The 13,576-nt window shown below is 31.2% G+C and overlaps 2 protein-coding genes across 2 annotated transcripts; both read right to left on the reverse strand.

The window, feature by feature from the left end:
- Nucleotides 1-406: 406 nt before the first annotated feature.
- LOC124915138 (cytochrome b-c1 complex subunit 8) lies at nucleotides 407-2,053 on the reverse strand. The gene is made up of 2 exons (XM_047455801.1): nucleotides 1,793-2,053; nucleotides 407-725 (listed from the first exon to the last, which is right to left on the reverse strand). Exons 1-2 carry the CDS (start codon nucleotides 1,960-1,962, stop codon nucleotides 677-679), a joined length of 219 nt encoding a protein of 72 aa, XP_047311757.1. The 5' UTR covers nucleotides 1,963-2,053; the 3' UTR covers nucleotides 407-676.
- Nucleotides 2,054-2,156: 103 nt separating this feature from the next.
- Nucleotides 2,157-6,479, reverse strand: LOC124916549. Its single transcript, XM_047457282.1, has 6 exons — nucleotides 6,063-6,479; nucleotides 3,848-4,045; nucleotides 3,445-3,570; nucleotides 3,087-3,308; nucleotides 2,811-2,975; nucleotides 2,157-2,723 (listed from the first exon to the last, which is right to left on the reverse strand). The coding sequence occupies exons 1-6, from the start codon at nucleotides 6,309-6,311 to the stop codon at nucleotides 2,391-2,393; spliced, it is 1,293 nt and encodes a 430-aa protein (XP_047313238.1). The 5' UTR covers nucleotides 6,312-6,479; the 3' UTR covers nucleotides 2,157-2,390.
- Nucleotides 6,480-13,576: the final 7,097 nt, after the last annotated feature.

Here is a 13,576-nt window from a genome sequence, read left to right on the forward strand (position 1 = left end):
ATTTACTTTTGACAGTGATGATAACAGTTTGACAGAAAATTATCATTAAAGATACAAAAAAACAAACACAATAACATATGACAAAAACGAATATGAGAGGACAGAACAAAAACAAATAGAAAAGATAAAGCTAGAGGACCACTTTAGTTTCTTTCAATCTTTTGTTAATTGGCCTACTCTAAAAGTTGATATCTTTTACTTAAATTCATTGTCCAATAACATTGACATATTCAACTTCTTTGGAACTTATTCTTAGATCCTAGTTATAGTTGCTGATGTGAAAAAATTAGATGAAAAGTTTCCATATGTTCATTGATTGAATGGCAAGATATTTTTAAACCCAGCTTTCTGAATATTCGAAATTCCAATGCACAAGGTGTGAAAATCAGGTATTCGAAGAACCAGGGAGCTAAGTGGCAATGTTTTATTTCGGTTCAGGATTTGACAGTAAAAGAAAAAAGAGTAACATATCATTGGAGAAAAGAGACATGAACTAAATCAGTAGTAACCAATGTATTTATTCAAGCATACCCAAAAGAGTTGTTATCTCAGACTTGAATGAATGGCGGCATGCAGTACAACTATAATAAATAAAATTGCCATAGCCACAGCCACAGCCACAGCCACAGCCACAGCCACAGCCACAGAGCTTTAGCCCATGTTCCCTCCTGAACTTCTAGTATCTATGGGCCAACTTCTCCTTCTCCAGGTAATTCTGGGCATATCTGCAGGATTTCCCGACAAATGGGCATGAAAACTCAGATAATAATAATAATAATAAGGGTATCATTAGTCGATTATAACTTGCTAAAAGTACATTTTAAATGGAGACACTTCCCAAATTAAGCAAGCTAAGACTGGGAACAAAGATGAAGAAGTAAGCAAGGTCAGGATTAAATTTAAGAGGAAAAAGATGAAGAAATTATTTGGGGTCATTTCAACATTGTATAAGAAATCGATGAAGAAATTACAGCAAGCAAGCAACCTTCCCAATGTGAATCGATGGAATAACCTAATTCAAATGATAAGACTCCACAAGCTTTAATAATTCTCTGAAAAGCAAAACATTGATTTACTTTGGCTCTTCTCTTTCTTTTATGTACTCACAGAAAATGATAAATGTAACTCTATAAAGCTTGTATATCATAGAATCATACATTTTTGTTGATTTACCCTATACATATACATATCTAATAAACATTTTGATACTACAACAAAAATACAGTGCCAATTCAAATTTACAGGCTTAACTCAGAAGTTATAAACATGGATCAAACTACTCAATAATTCATAATATAAACTCATGAAACTAGCAAAAACCAGCTATTTGCAATCACTTTTACTTGGGAAATAAACACCCCACAAATGCATTCTCAGCTTGAAATCACTGCAAACCATTTGATATCAAGCACTAGAAATTAACACACACACACATCCCACATGTTGTATGAGGGGTTCCTTCCTCCTAAGGATTCTTCAATTAGCTATATGATTCCAGGTAACAGGCACATAAACATATAATCAAGAACAATACAATTCTACAACAAGATGAGCCAGACAGACAATAAGCTTCATTCCAATCGATTAACCAACCAACAAATCTAATTTTTTTTCATCCAGCAATCATAAACCGAAAAATACCCTTCTATGCATGGATTAAAGATTTGATTTGATACCCTCGATAGACAGATGAACGAAAATACGGAAATAGGAATCGATAACCCTAAATGAGAGAAGGATATCGCATTACATGTTGACATAAAAATAGGAATAGGGGATTGAAAGGAATTACGAGTAGGTGCCAATGACGGGGCCGAGGAGAAGGATAGTGCTGATCCAATTCTCAGAGACCTTGTGATGGATCTTTTCCGGCAAACCCTTCCATAGACCTGGCATCACCTTTTGCTGAAACGGAGAAAGCGCATACACAACCGCCTTCAACTTTACCGGCTGTTTCCCCATCGCTTTGCCTTTCTCTCTCTTTCTCCGACGGCGGCTCGATGATCCTCTTTCGTGCGTTGAATAGAGATAATGGGGTTTGAGCTCTCACATATATAAAATGTTTTCAAGTTTCTTGACCACCCTTTTATTTTTATTTTTATGTTTTTTAAATGAATAAATATAATTATATATATATAATATTTCACTCAATTATCTCATATAAAGTAAATAAATGCTTCACAAAAATTATTCCCATCAACAAAATGTAGACAATTTGATTACAATAAATAACTAAAGTGCTTTTACATACAATATATATTTAGTTTTCAATATAGAATACAAGATTCAGGGAGATGTGGTATTAGCACAATGAGAATGTAACAAACTTGTGTATCAATCAATCAGTGTTCAAATCACACACCATTTTCCCTAGAAAAAAATAAGAGAATTTATTTGGGTTTTGAGCATCTTTGCAATGAAGAGCTGATGATGAATGATGTATTGACATCATCATCGTCGTCATTCAATGCGGCAATATCTCTGATGAGCTCGTCACTCGGTGGTGGCGAATCATCTTCAGGCATCTCAATCGGATATACATTCTTGATGGGATAAACTTCCGTGACCCTTTCCTTGTTTTCATCCAAATAAACAACATCTTGCATTGTTAGCTGGTGGTATTCAACTATTTCCCTCAGGAAACGATTCTCACGAGCAAATACAGAGTTCTCCTGAGCCAATCGAGCCTTCTCCGCCAAAAGTGTTTCCAGTTGAAGCCGTATCTGATCATATCATTCAATACAAATTTATAAATTTAATAACTAGTACTGGTATACAAATATACATTACACATATACATGCATACATACCAAATCATCATCTTCGGGGTTTCCACCCCTTTGAAGACTCTCTCGGACTATTCTATTTTCTTCTTCCAGTTGACCACATCGCTCTTTTGCAAAGGCTAGGTCAGCTTTTACTGTCTTCAGCTCCCGAAGAAGAAGCTTTGCCTTAGCTGCCATTGCCATTGCAACCTTCCATAAACAAAACAAGATCATGCTTTTTAATTTAAACATTTTTAATTAACTAACTGAGATATTTCATTTCATGCATTCCTTAAATAAGTAAAAACAGAGCCACCTTACATCTCGAGATGCCTTCAGTTGAATTTCCAAATCATTTTGAGGCTGAGGTTGCATATTATAGGCCTGTTGCTGCATTGGCGGTTGTTGTTTCTGTGTAATACTGGGAGCAGGTGATTGATTCTGCTTCTCAGAACTGTTATTAACCACCTTCTTTCTTATTTGCAGCTTCCGAGTTTCTTGGATGATGTCTGCTGTTCTGTTTTCCACCACAGTCATACCTTCCTGCATATTGAACAAATGGCCTTATCAATGTCATAACCATCTCAAATTACTGTCCCTGTCCTCTACAAATACTAATAACCTAGATAATACATTTCAACAATAGGACATAATTGGAAATCTTAAAAATGGCATTTACCTCTAAGGCATTACCAATGGTACCGCCAATATAACTCAAGGAAGAAGCAAGTGCATCTAGACCCCTTTGTAACCGAGGGTTCTCCATCTTCTGACTGTCTTCAGATGATTGATATGTGTCACCAGGCTACAACAAGTAGATATATGTAGAAGATATTTGTGAGGCCCAGATTAGCTTAACAGTAAAGTACACAAGAGAACAGCTACATGGACCATAACAAGAGGTGCAGCTAGACATCTATTTGAAATAAATAGCATTTCCGAGAGAACAAAATAACAACAATTATCACTAAATCTGTTTGGGTGCATTCTGGGAAAGAAGAAAATTGGGCAGAAAAACTCAGTTCAGTATATTTAGAAATTATAAGTATAATCAATAAAATTGGTTTCAGTATAATTCTCACCTGAAACTTTGATGTATTATCAGATGTCAATCTGGTTCTTCCAGCTGCTTCAAATTGTTGGGCTGCATTGTCATCTTCAACAAGGTTTTTAGCCTTCCTAGCCAAAGCTCCCCAAAAGCTTTGCCTCGGTTCATTCTTACTTTGCTTGGCTTCATTTAAGTTTTTGATAGATGTGTAACCAGGGGTGGTGGTTGACTCCTATATCAAGAAAGCCAGACATTTACATTAGATGACAAATAATGGTTACAAGACAAATCTTCCATAAGATAAAATCAGTAACAAAATTTTTTAGATTCCAGAAGTTGAAAATACAAGATTTCAACTTGTCTCGCACTAGCATAAGCTAAAGGAGTAAAATGGTCGATTTTGCTTCTTTGATGTACAAAAACTACTATATGGAAGTACAAAAGACCTAGAAAAAATCATTCTCGTGGATAACTTTAGCTCAAACGGACAAATGAGAAAGGTTGAAGAATAACAACCAAACAATACATTATTGAACACCATAAACAAATTTAAATAATCCATCAATGGACCATTCTAAACTAATACTATGAGCTGATAAAAATTAAGCAATGTCATGTGTGCCATAGATTGCATCTAAAGAGAAATTTATCCATCATTAAGTAATGCCATGAATTCCTTGTCCGGTGTAACAACTATGGGATTGAAAAACGTATATGCATTTTTAAAGTATTATAACATCAGAGTATTGTGTGTTATACGTTTATACCAATTCAGCCTTCAGATGCATCTTTAGAGGAATTTGTTCAACACAGAGTGGTATCATGAACAGAAGCACATTCAAATGGGATGGATTTTCTCTCCAACTTTCACTTCCTCTCATATCTCATAGAGAACTCTAGAAACTAGTGCTTGTACTGCGGAGAATTCCAAGACCAAGGGTGTGAAATCCTTTGCCTCCAGGACTTTGAAAGGTAAAACTAGATAGGTAAACTATGCATACAGGAAACAAAGCAAAATATTACTTACATGAACCTTGGTTAGTTTTCACAAACCATAATTGAGAAAGTGGAGAGCTGACATGAAGTTTTTTTATGGACCACAATTGAGAAAGTGGAAAACCAATATGCTGTAAATAATAATTGCTAATATGACAAATTTCAACTGACCATGTGAAAAGAGTGGAGACCAACATGTCGCGCACCTATTTGTGAAATACAAAAGAATCGGGGTAGACGATGAAAAGAATAGCTCAAGAACTAGGTGTGAAGAGAGAAAGGGAGGTGAGAAACAGAAAAACTGAATTCTCAATTCAGTTAACATTTACATTCAACACATTCTCAACTTGGATTAAGATGCCAAGGCTCCATTATGACCCGTATTCCAAAACAATCTACCATCTACAAGTTCAAAACTATTTATTGTTCCTGTAGCATCAAATCTCTTATTTACATTATGGCACTCCTACACATGACTCATAAAAGTGGAGAACCAACTTTATTCAGACACAATTGCAGAATATGATAAAAGAGTCTTCATGAACTTGTATAAAACTATCTAACCGATAAGTGGCCGCGTATTTTATTTTCAGAACTGACCCAATTAAAACTAAATCTGACTTTAAAAGTGGGGTGACTCAAACTCAGTTTAAACTCTCTAACTGTGTTGTTACATTAGGATTTGTACAACTATAAATTACCCCTTTCCTTATCAGGCTCTGGACTAAATAAGAGAATGGTTGGGACCAGCTCTAACTATGAGAAAAATCAACCAATCCACTAGTGATATGTGAACAATGACAGTTCCTGAATAAGGAAATAGGTATTGTAATGTAGCAGAGATTATTTGTATTCCTCTAAAACCCCACCCACATCAGTATAAATAGCTCAAGAGTACCTAGATCTGAAGTACTTAGTTAAACATACACATCTTATTGAGAAATGATCAAGTTTATAATATATATGAACATGTCACTAAGATTTCTAGTCCCTTCACAGCTCTAATGAATATGAAATTGTATTTGAACATAGCTAATACAGTTCACAAGTGAAATCTGATCACGCAATAAACATATCCCAGAATAAAGATGCATAACAAGGAATTATATGATGAGGAAATTGATATACTGATTCAACTAAAGATTACAATTTTCAATCTTCAAGCATCAATTTGCAGTGATCCATATAGAAAAGTACGGAACCTCAGTAGATAATACTTTGTAATCAATAATTAGATGATATAGGAGCCTCACCTGGTGCACGGAGATGGAAGATCTCGCGACAGTAGCATTTGGGAAAGAGGAGGACGGAGAAGAATGACCATAAGCAGATGAGAGAGAAGAGTCCCGGTAAGCAGACGAGGCCCTGATAGCTTTGGCGGCGAGCGAAGGCGCAGAGGATGACGAGGAGTTCTCTGGAGATGAAGCACGAATACGTGAACGATCGGTTTCCTCCTTGAAGGAGGAAGGTCCTGACCCACCTTGCCTCCTGCGATACATCATTAGGGTTGGGTCAAGCTTAACGGTTCCACCGCCGACAAAGTCCTGGACGGACAACCGTTCGTCGACGGCACAGTCAAAAGGATTTTACCGGCGATTTGATGAAATCCCGTATTTTTCTGAGTCCTCTCTCTCTCTCTTCTCTCTGTCAGTGCCAGTGTGTGCAATTGGTGAATATGTTTGGCACGTGTGATTATTGATCGGTTTTGATTTTTCTGTAAATTGTAAAATTATTATAAAAAAAATTTGAGAATATATTTAATAAATAAATTATATCTCTACATTTTTATAAAAAAAATATTATATTATTATTAACTTTAAAATAATAATTAAAGTTTATGAATGAGACGAGAAGTAACTTTACTAACTTTTATCACTGTACTACTTTCGTGGAGTTATAATTAAAATTATTATTATATAAAAAAAATAAAATTAACTATATAATTCTTTAAAAATTATTAGTAATAATAAAATGTATTTAATAATTATTTATTAATATGTTGAGATAAATCAAACTTTTAAAAAGTAAAATATCAAAGTCATCTAGAGAAAGAGAATGGTCAGGTTAGGGTTAGAAAGAGGAGAAACTAGATAGATAGTGTAATATCAATTATTTTTTTTTAAATGATAAATTTGATATAAGAAATGCATTAGTCATGTTAATTAAATTTACTTTTGCCCCAATCTCAGTCTTTTTTTTTTTCTTTTTTTTTTAGATTGCATTTTCAACTCATCTAGCACAAAGGTCCTCGATCCAAGGTCACACTTCTGTGCCAATCTTTTGTCATTTTCTTTTTATTTAATTTTTTTGTATATAATCATCTATATCTAAAATATTTTTTCCATTTTTTACATAAATTTTCTTTATGATTTTTTTTTGTATTGATTCTAATAAATAATAATCACTCTATATTTTAAAACTGAATATGCATTATTAAACTCAATAAATATGCATTATTAAACTGGATATTTGATTGGATTAAATATGAATACCTTTAGGAGATAATTTATTTCAATAATTCAATTAGTTGGTAACATTGTTCATCTGGATTTTGCTGGCGGATATACTCACGTGGATATATTTGATTAGATGTTTTTGTTTATATTTGATAAGAGTTATTAATAACTGGTTCATTAATTAATACAAATTTTAATCTTAAAAAATATTTGTTAGAAAGTATAAACTATGGGATAAATCAATAAATGTTATTTACACAATAGATAATGTGGAGAATTGTGATGACATTGGGGGCCTTATCGATAGTGCAGGACAGAGAGTCTCTTCAGTGTACTAACAAATATACATATTACCTAAGTTTTTTAGGAGAGGAACATTGATTTATATTTAATAATTTATGTCATTTTAACTCAAGTAATTTAATGAGTTAAAATTAATTGAATCCTTAAATATACTATTTCAATACAAATAAGGATATTAATACACTTTTATCATTTATGTTTTTGGGTAGGAAAACCTACTACCATTTATATTCAATTGTACCCTCCAACACATTGAAATTGTCATTTTAGTTCAAGGATTTGTTTGAAGTATAGCTTTTTAAAAAGGTTTTACTTTTCTTTTGTACTAATAAAAAAATATAGACTTGTGAATAAAGTTGCATCAAATAAACCATTAACAAAGAAATTAAGTTTGATGATTTTTTTTTTAAACAATTGACCGGAAATTATACAGCTACAATAAGTAGTTGTGATTTCTATCGTCCCAATTGTGCTGGAAATATGGTTGTTGAATTCCCTAAAATTGATAAAAGGTGAAAAGTGACTCGGGAAAACACATTTTCAAGCAATGTTGAAGTCTTACGAGACTAGGAGAAAAACTTTGCACATTTAGAAGTTGTGATTTATGCCGAGAATGATATCTAAAATTACACTGTGAATAAACCAATAAACCGATCATTGTACTTGTTATGACACCTACATGCAGAGACGAATTTAGCCTAAAAAAATCCTCCTAAATCTTATTTCTTTCCAAATTTAAAAATATATATAATAAAATAAAATATAACATTTTTAAGTATATTAATAGTATATATTTTAATCTTTTCATATATCTTCTTCTTTCTTAGTTTTATCATATTTTATATTTTATTCTATTAATTATTTATCTTTTAATTATTTCATTAAAATTCTCATATTTATATTTTTAATTCCAGAATAAATAAAATTTATTTCCCTTTAATTGTATTTTTTTTTAATTCTTTTCATAATTTTTATGTTCTTGATTGATATAATCGTTAATTTATTTATGTATATGAGATTTATAACTGATCTTATGTATGTTTGATAATATAAATTTTTGAGAATTTATCATGTTAGAATTACTTTTTTTTTTTACACTTTTTCATCGTTGTACAATCTAACTTTTTAAACTTTAACTTTTTTTTATTATTATTATTATTATTATTATTATTATTATTATTATGTATTTTCAACTTTATAATCAATTTTTCAATAAAATACTCAATTTTAAAAATTATGTATATAAAGATTAGGACATTAATATGCTGCAAATAAAAGAAAGACATTTTCATTCTTAAAAAAGATATAGATCGTCAAATTAGTAAAAGTTCTCCGACTACAACTACGGTCTCTACAATTCAAAATGCATCTCTTAGTAAATCTTCAAACCAAAAAAAAAAAACTATCAACTCATTTAATAGTGATGATATTTGTAAGATTGTAATGAAATTTTACCTTGAAGATTTTACTGATCAAAACATTATTAACTTTGAAATATGAATTGATACACATAAACTTGATGTGATGCCAAATTGAAGTTTTTACATGTTGAGTTGTGTCAACAATTGATCGAAGGTGAGTGATCAAAATTTTATTTTATGTTGACTAAATTGATTATTGTCTTAACATTGTCTATTTTTACCACTACTACTAAGTGAACATTTTCAACATGAAGAAAGTGAAGACCGAACTTCGCAATAAAATGAATTATGACTTTCTTACCTAACTTATTTAAACATTATAATATTTTTAATATATATATATATAATTTATTACATTAAATTCTAGCACATTCCAACTAAATCTTGAATCCGTTTTTACCACTACTACTATATGGAGGTGGAAGATGGAGGATTGGATAAATTAAGCTAATGTATGGGAGGATATGATGGCATATGCTGTGTTTGAAAGACCAAACTGGGGGACAAAGCTGTGTTTGAAAGACCAAACTGGGGGACAAAACAACAAAGACGAGGAACACTAGTGATTGAGGATGAAATATGTAATGAGATCGATTTAAATATTCATTTGAATTAAGGTTGACAATCATGATTTTATAGTTCAGATTGCAACTAGTAAATTATTACATTAAAATATTTGATCACTATACTTAATTCAAACAAGATTTAATTGGAATTTTTTTTAAATGTTAGGTTGATAAACAAGTAAAACCTATTGAAAAGACGAAAAAGAAAACACATGTCGAGCACATCAAGACAATCCGGTTATTGTACAAACTTTGCATTAATTTTAATGATACCGTAAAAAATGGAGTATACAAATCAAACGGAAGGTCGCTTATGAGCGGGGAGGATTTGTTGTTCCCAAGATGTTCTAAAAGCAGAACCGTCTTTCAAAATTAGTGTATTTTAAATGGTGATAATATTTTATCATTTAAGTTATTCTTAATTAATTATGATAAATTTTATTATAACTTAAATTTAAATATTTTTACATAACAAATGAATAAAGTCTTAATTAGATACGGTATAAAAAGTGGGTTATCACCATCTTGTCGGAGATTCAGTCGTGGTAAACTAACTATTTCAACGAGGCGTATCATTAATCTTTTGCACGATCGGAGGGGATAATGTGTGCATATTGCACGATCGAGGAGATAATGTGTGCATATTGGCGAAAGAGTTGGTATTTATCTTTGATACATTTATTTTATCTTTATTATCACGTTTTCAAGTTGTTGATGTTCAATTTTTTTTCTTTATCTTTTGTTTTATTTATCAAATTTTGTAGTTTTGCTTGAAATACTGAAAATAAAATTCCTTAAAAAAATAATGTCCTATTTAAAATTAATTTAAAATAATCCCATCAAACTCAGCGTAAATACAAATCACCTATAAAATAAGCTTTTTGTTTGGATTTTGATTAATTGAATAATTTATGAGTTGTTTTAAAATGTCTGATGGATAATTAGATATTAAGTTAATCGAAATTAAACAAAATTAATTAAACCCAACAAATTAAGTTAAGACCTTGTTTGATCTTGAGTTTAATTTTACTTTTCAATTATTTTAATTATATTTTTATCACTTCAATATTATTTTAATAATCAAATCCGATTAAAATACAAAATTTACTTTATTTTTATTAAATTCAAAATAAAAATATATTTTAATAATATATCTTAAACAAATCTCAAATAAATTTTATCTTTTGTCAAACAAAGTTTTTTTTAGACCAAATTTATAAATAAATAAATAAAATAAGATCAAACAAGTTCCAATTACATAATGAAAAGCAAAATACTATAAACCGAAATAAGAGTATGTTTATTTTCCTATATATGTTTATTTTCCTATATATGTTTATTTTGAAAATAATATCGTACGGAATAGAATCAAACAAGGCCTTTAAATTTATTGATATAGATAGCAGCAATATAGGCCGAGAGAGAGAGAATAGTGAATGATCCAGTCCAGTATAAGTTCTTCTTCATATTCATTCATATTCATCTGAAACATGCGTGTAATAATTAATTTGAAAAATCTCCTGAGAAAGTGAGAGATGAGAAGAAGAAGATTAAACACGCCAACACAACCCCCATACCATCTCAGATCTCTCTCTCACACACTGTCACACACACAAATATACAGTATACATATACATATATCGCTTTCCTATCCCTTACTCTCATATAAAGACAGCGACCCTTCAATATAATCTCTCTATTCCTCCTCCTCTTCTTCTTTTATGAACGCACAATTCTCTCTAATCTATTGGGGGGCCGGGGCCCTAGCAGCACATTCATTCAATCTTTCTTTTTCTTTGCAGGATCTCTCATCGTTCTCACTGGATCTAATCAACCTCCGACCCATCTAGGGTTTCCTAAACCAGGGAAGTATCTATATCTCTCTACATATCTAGGGTTTATATTTTACATGCATATATTACTCTTCTATTTTACCAGTCCCTGGATCTGATCTTGTATATATTATTTGTCCTTCCATTTATACTAGACTAATTCTTTAGAGATTCATTCATTTTATAGATCCCCTACGCTGCTACGTGTTTATTGTCAAACCTTGCTTATCAGATCTTAGCAAGAAGTATTAACCCAACGACCCTAGATCTGTTCTTCCCTGAAGAAAGAAAGTATGAATGTATGGTTAATGAAAGAAGGAAGCGAGCTTTCTTCAGTCCACTCATGGGTGGGTAATTAGGGTTTGAGATTGGCTGCCGACTCATTCAATCAAACGCTGCAGATGAGTTAATATATATGCTGCTGCTGCGAATGTTTGAATGATGCGGGAGATAATTTTCTGCCCTCCCTTTCGCTGTGCTTGGACTGAAGGGAGCTCCCTATCTTCTTCTTTTTCTTCTCATTCTATAATTAATTGTATGTTGGGGGGGGCATGACAGGTTTTCTTCCATCATTTTCAAATGACTCTATAATATTCACTTGACAGTCCATAGATGTGTTCCTTTTTCGGCAAATTAATCAGTTTTATCATAATTTCTTTGTTTGTCTTTAGGGTAAAATCATGTACTAGCTAGCTATCTACTTCTATTTCTCTCTCTCTAGCAGTGTAAGATTAAAGGTCGGTTGGATCAGGGAGTTTCTTTGATCTATTTTTAATGGGTCTATTGTGGTTGGAACTTGGACCTAACCCTTAGGGTTTCTCGACATTTGTGATACCATTATATTCTACTTTTTACAACCCCTATCTCTCCTATTTCGGGTCTTGTTTGCTTTACTTTTTATTCACAAATTCTTATGTTTTCTTTTCTCAATATTTATCTATAATTATTAACAACAAAAATACGTCTTGATTATGTTTGGAACAATCACTAATTTAATTATGACTCAGCTTATTCAATAAATTCTCATTTACATTTTTGATAATATTTAGTTCATTTTTATGTTTGATATGTTAATTGTTCTAATTTATTTTTATTATTTGCTGTATATTATTCAGTTGAATGGTTGAAGATGAAAGTACATATTATTTTTTATAATATTTTACTTATTAAAAGTATTGTAAAACTAAGTTAGGTAAACCTGAGATAGTTAGGTAAAAGATGTAGACACATTGTAGGGGTTTGTTATGTTATGGGTTACTTTTAATTTTTAGTTTAAGTTAAAAGATGTATTAATTAAAATAATTAATATATTAGTTAGATAATTTCATTACTCATGGCTCAATGAATAACATTGATTCAGTTTATTCTTAGGTATTTTTGATATAATTAAGTTAATACTTGTTTATTCTTTCTAAAAGAGATAAAAAGAGAAAATTATGTTTAATTATAATTTTTGTGTTTGTTTAATGTGTCAAATTATTTGTAGCATATTATTATGCAAACGCAAAAGCAAAAATTATAAGCTAAACTTAATGAGCCCAAAATAGTTAGCTAGGTGATTTGTTTATAGAATTTAAGATTGAAACATACCCTTGATCTATGAAACATGGTTCTAGTGTTCGGTCCCTTCATTGTTGATAGTAGAAAGTTGTCCAAAAGGGTTACATCTCTTCATAGTTCAAGCCATTTCTTTTGTTACATTTTGGCTTTGTATATTTTGGTCATCTATGATTACATGCTTTATAAATTATAACACAAATTAGGACATGCTAGCTAAATGAATAAATAAAACCAGAACTAGTGCTCCTTGGAAGAACGATTGTGAATCTCTATCTTATTAATATATATGGTTAAAGAAGATTCTTTGAAAGGAATTTTGCCACAAATGGTGTGTTCAAAGTACAAACTTTATTTAGAATAATTAACTAGAAAGCAGTGTTATCATTATTTATAATCGTGCTTATGCTTAAAATATACATATATTAATCTGAAATCTCTCTCTCTCCAAAATTAATAATAATTAATATTCATAACAAAGTACAGTATTAATTTGCTGTCTCTTCTCTATTTCCAAGTATTTGGTTGTTTCACTGACCCACGTACTTCTCTCTCCCCGGTGTTAACCTCTTTTGTTTTGTCATGTATTTTACATATTTTATATTACTTTTTGGTGTTCTGCGTGATGACCT

Source organism: Impatiens glandulifera, chromosome 9 (assembly GCF_907164915.1).
Source record: "Impatiens glandulifera chromosome 9, dImpGla2.1, whole genome shotgun sequence".
NCBI lineage: Eukaryota > Viridiplantae > Streptophyta > Magnoliopsida > Ericales > Balsaminaceae > Impatiens > Impatiens glandulifera.

Bases quoted from the DNA above. Each gene is read 5' to 3' on its own strand.
- LOC124915138 (XM_047455801.1), bottom strand. From the start codon at position 1,962: ATGGGGAAACAGCCGGTAAAGTTGAAGGCGGTTGTGTATGCGCTTTCT. The intron at 726-1,792 runs GTAATTCCTTTC...GAAATCCTGCAG, and splicing joins CCCGTCATTGGCACCTACTC to ATATGCCCAGAATTACCTGG.
- LOC124916549 (XM_047457282.1), bottom strand. From the start codon at position 6,311: ATGATGTATCGCAGGAGGCAAGGTGGGTCAGGACCTTCCTCCTTCAAG. The intron at 4,046-6,062 runs GTGAGGCTCCTA...TTCTTGATATAG, and splicing joins CTTCCATCTCCGTGCACCAG to GAGTCAACCACCACCCCTGG. The intron at 2,976-3,086 runs GTAAGGTGGCTC...TGTTTATGGAAG, and splicing joins AACTGAAGGCATCTCGAGAT to GTTGCAATGGCAATGGCAGC.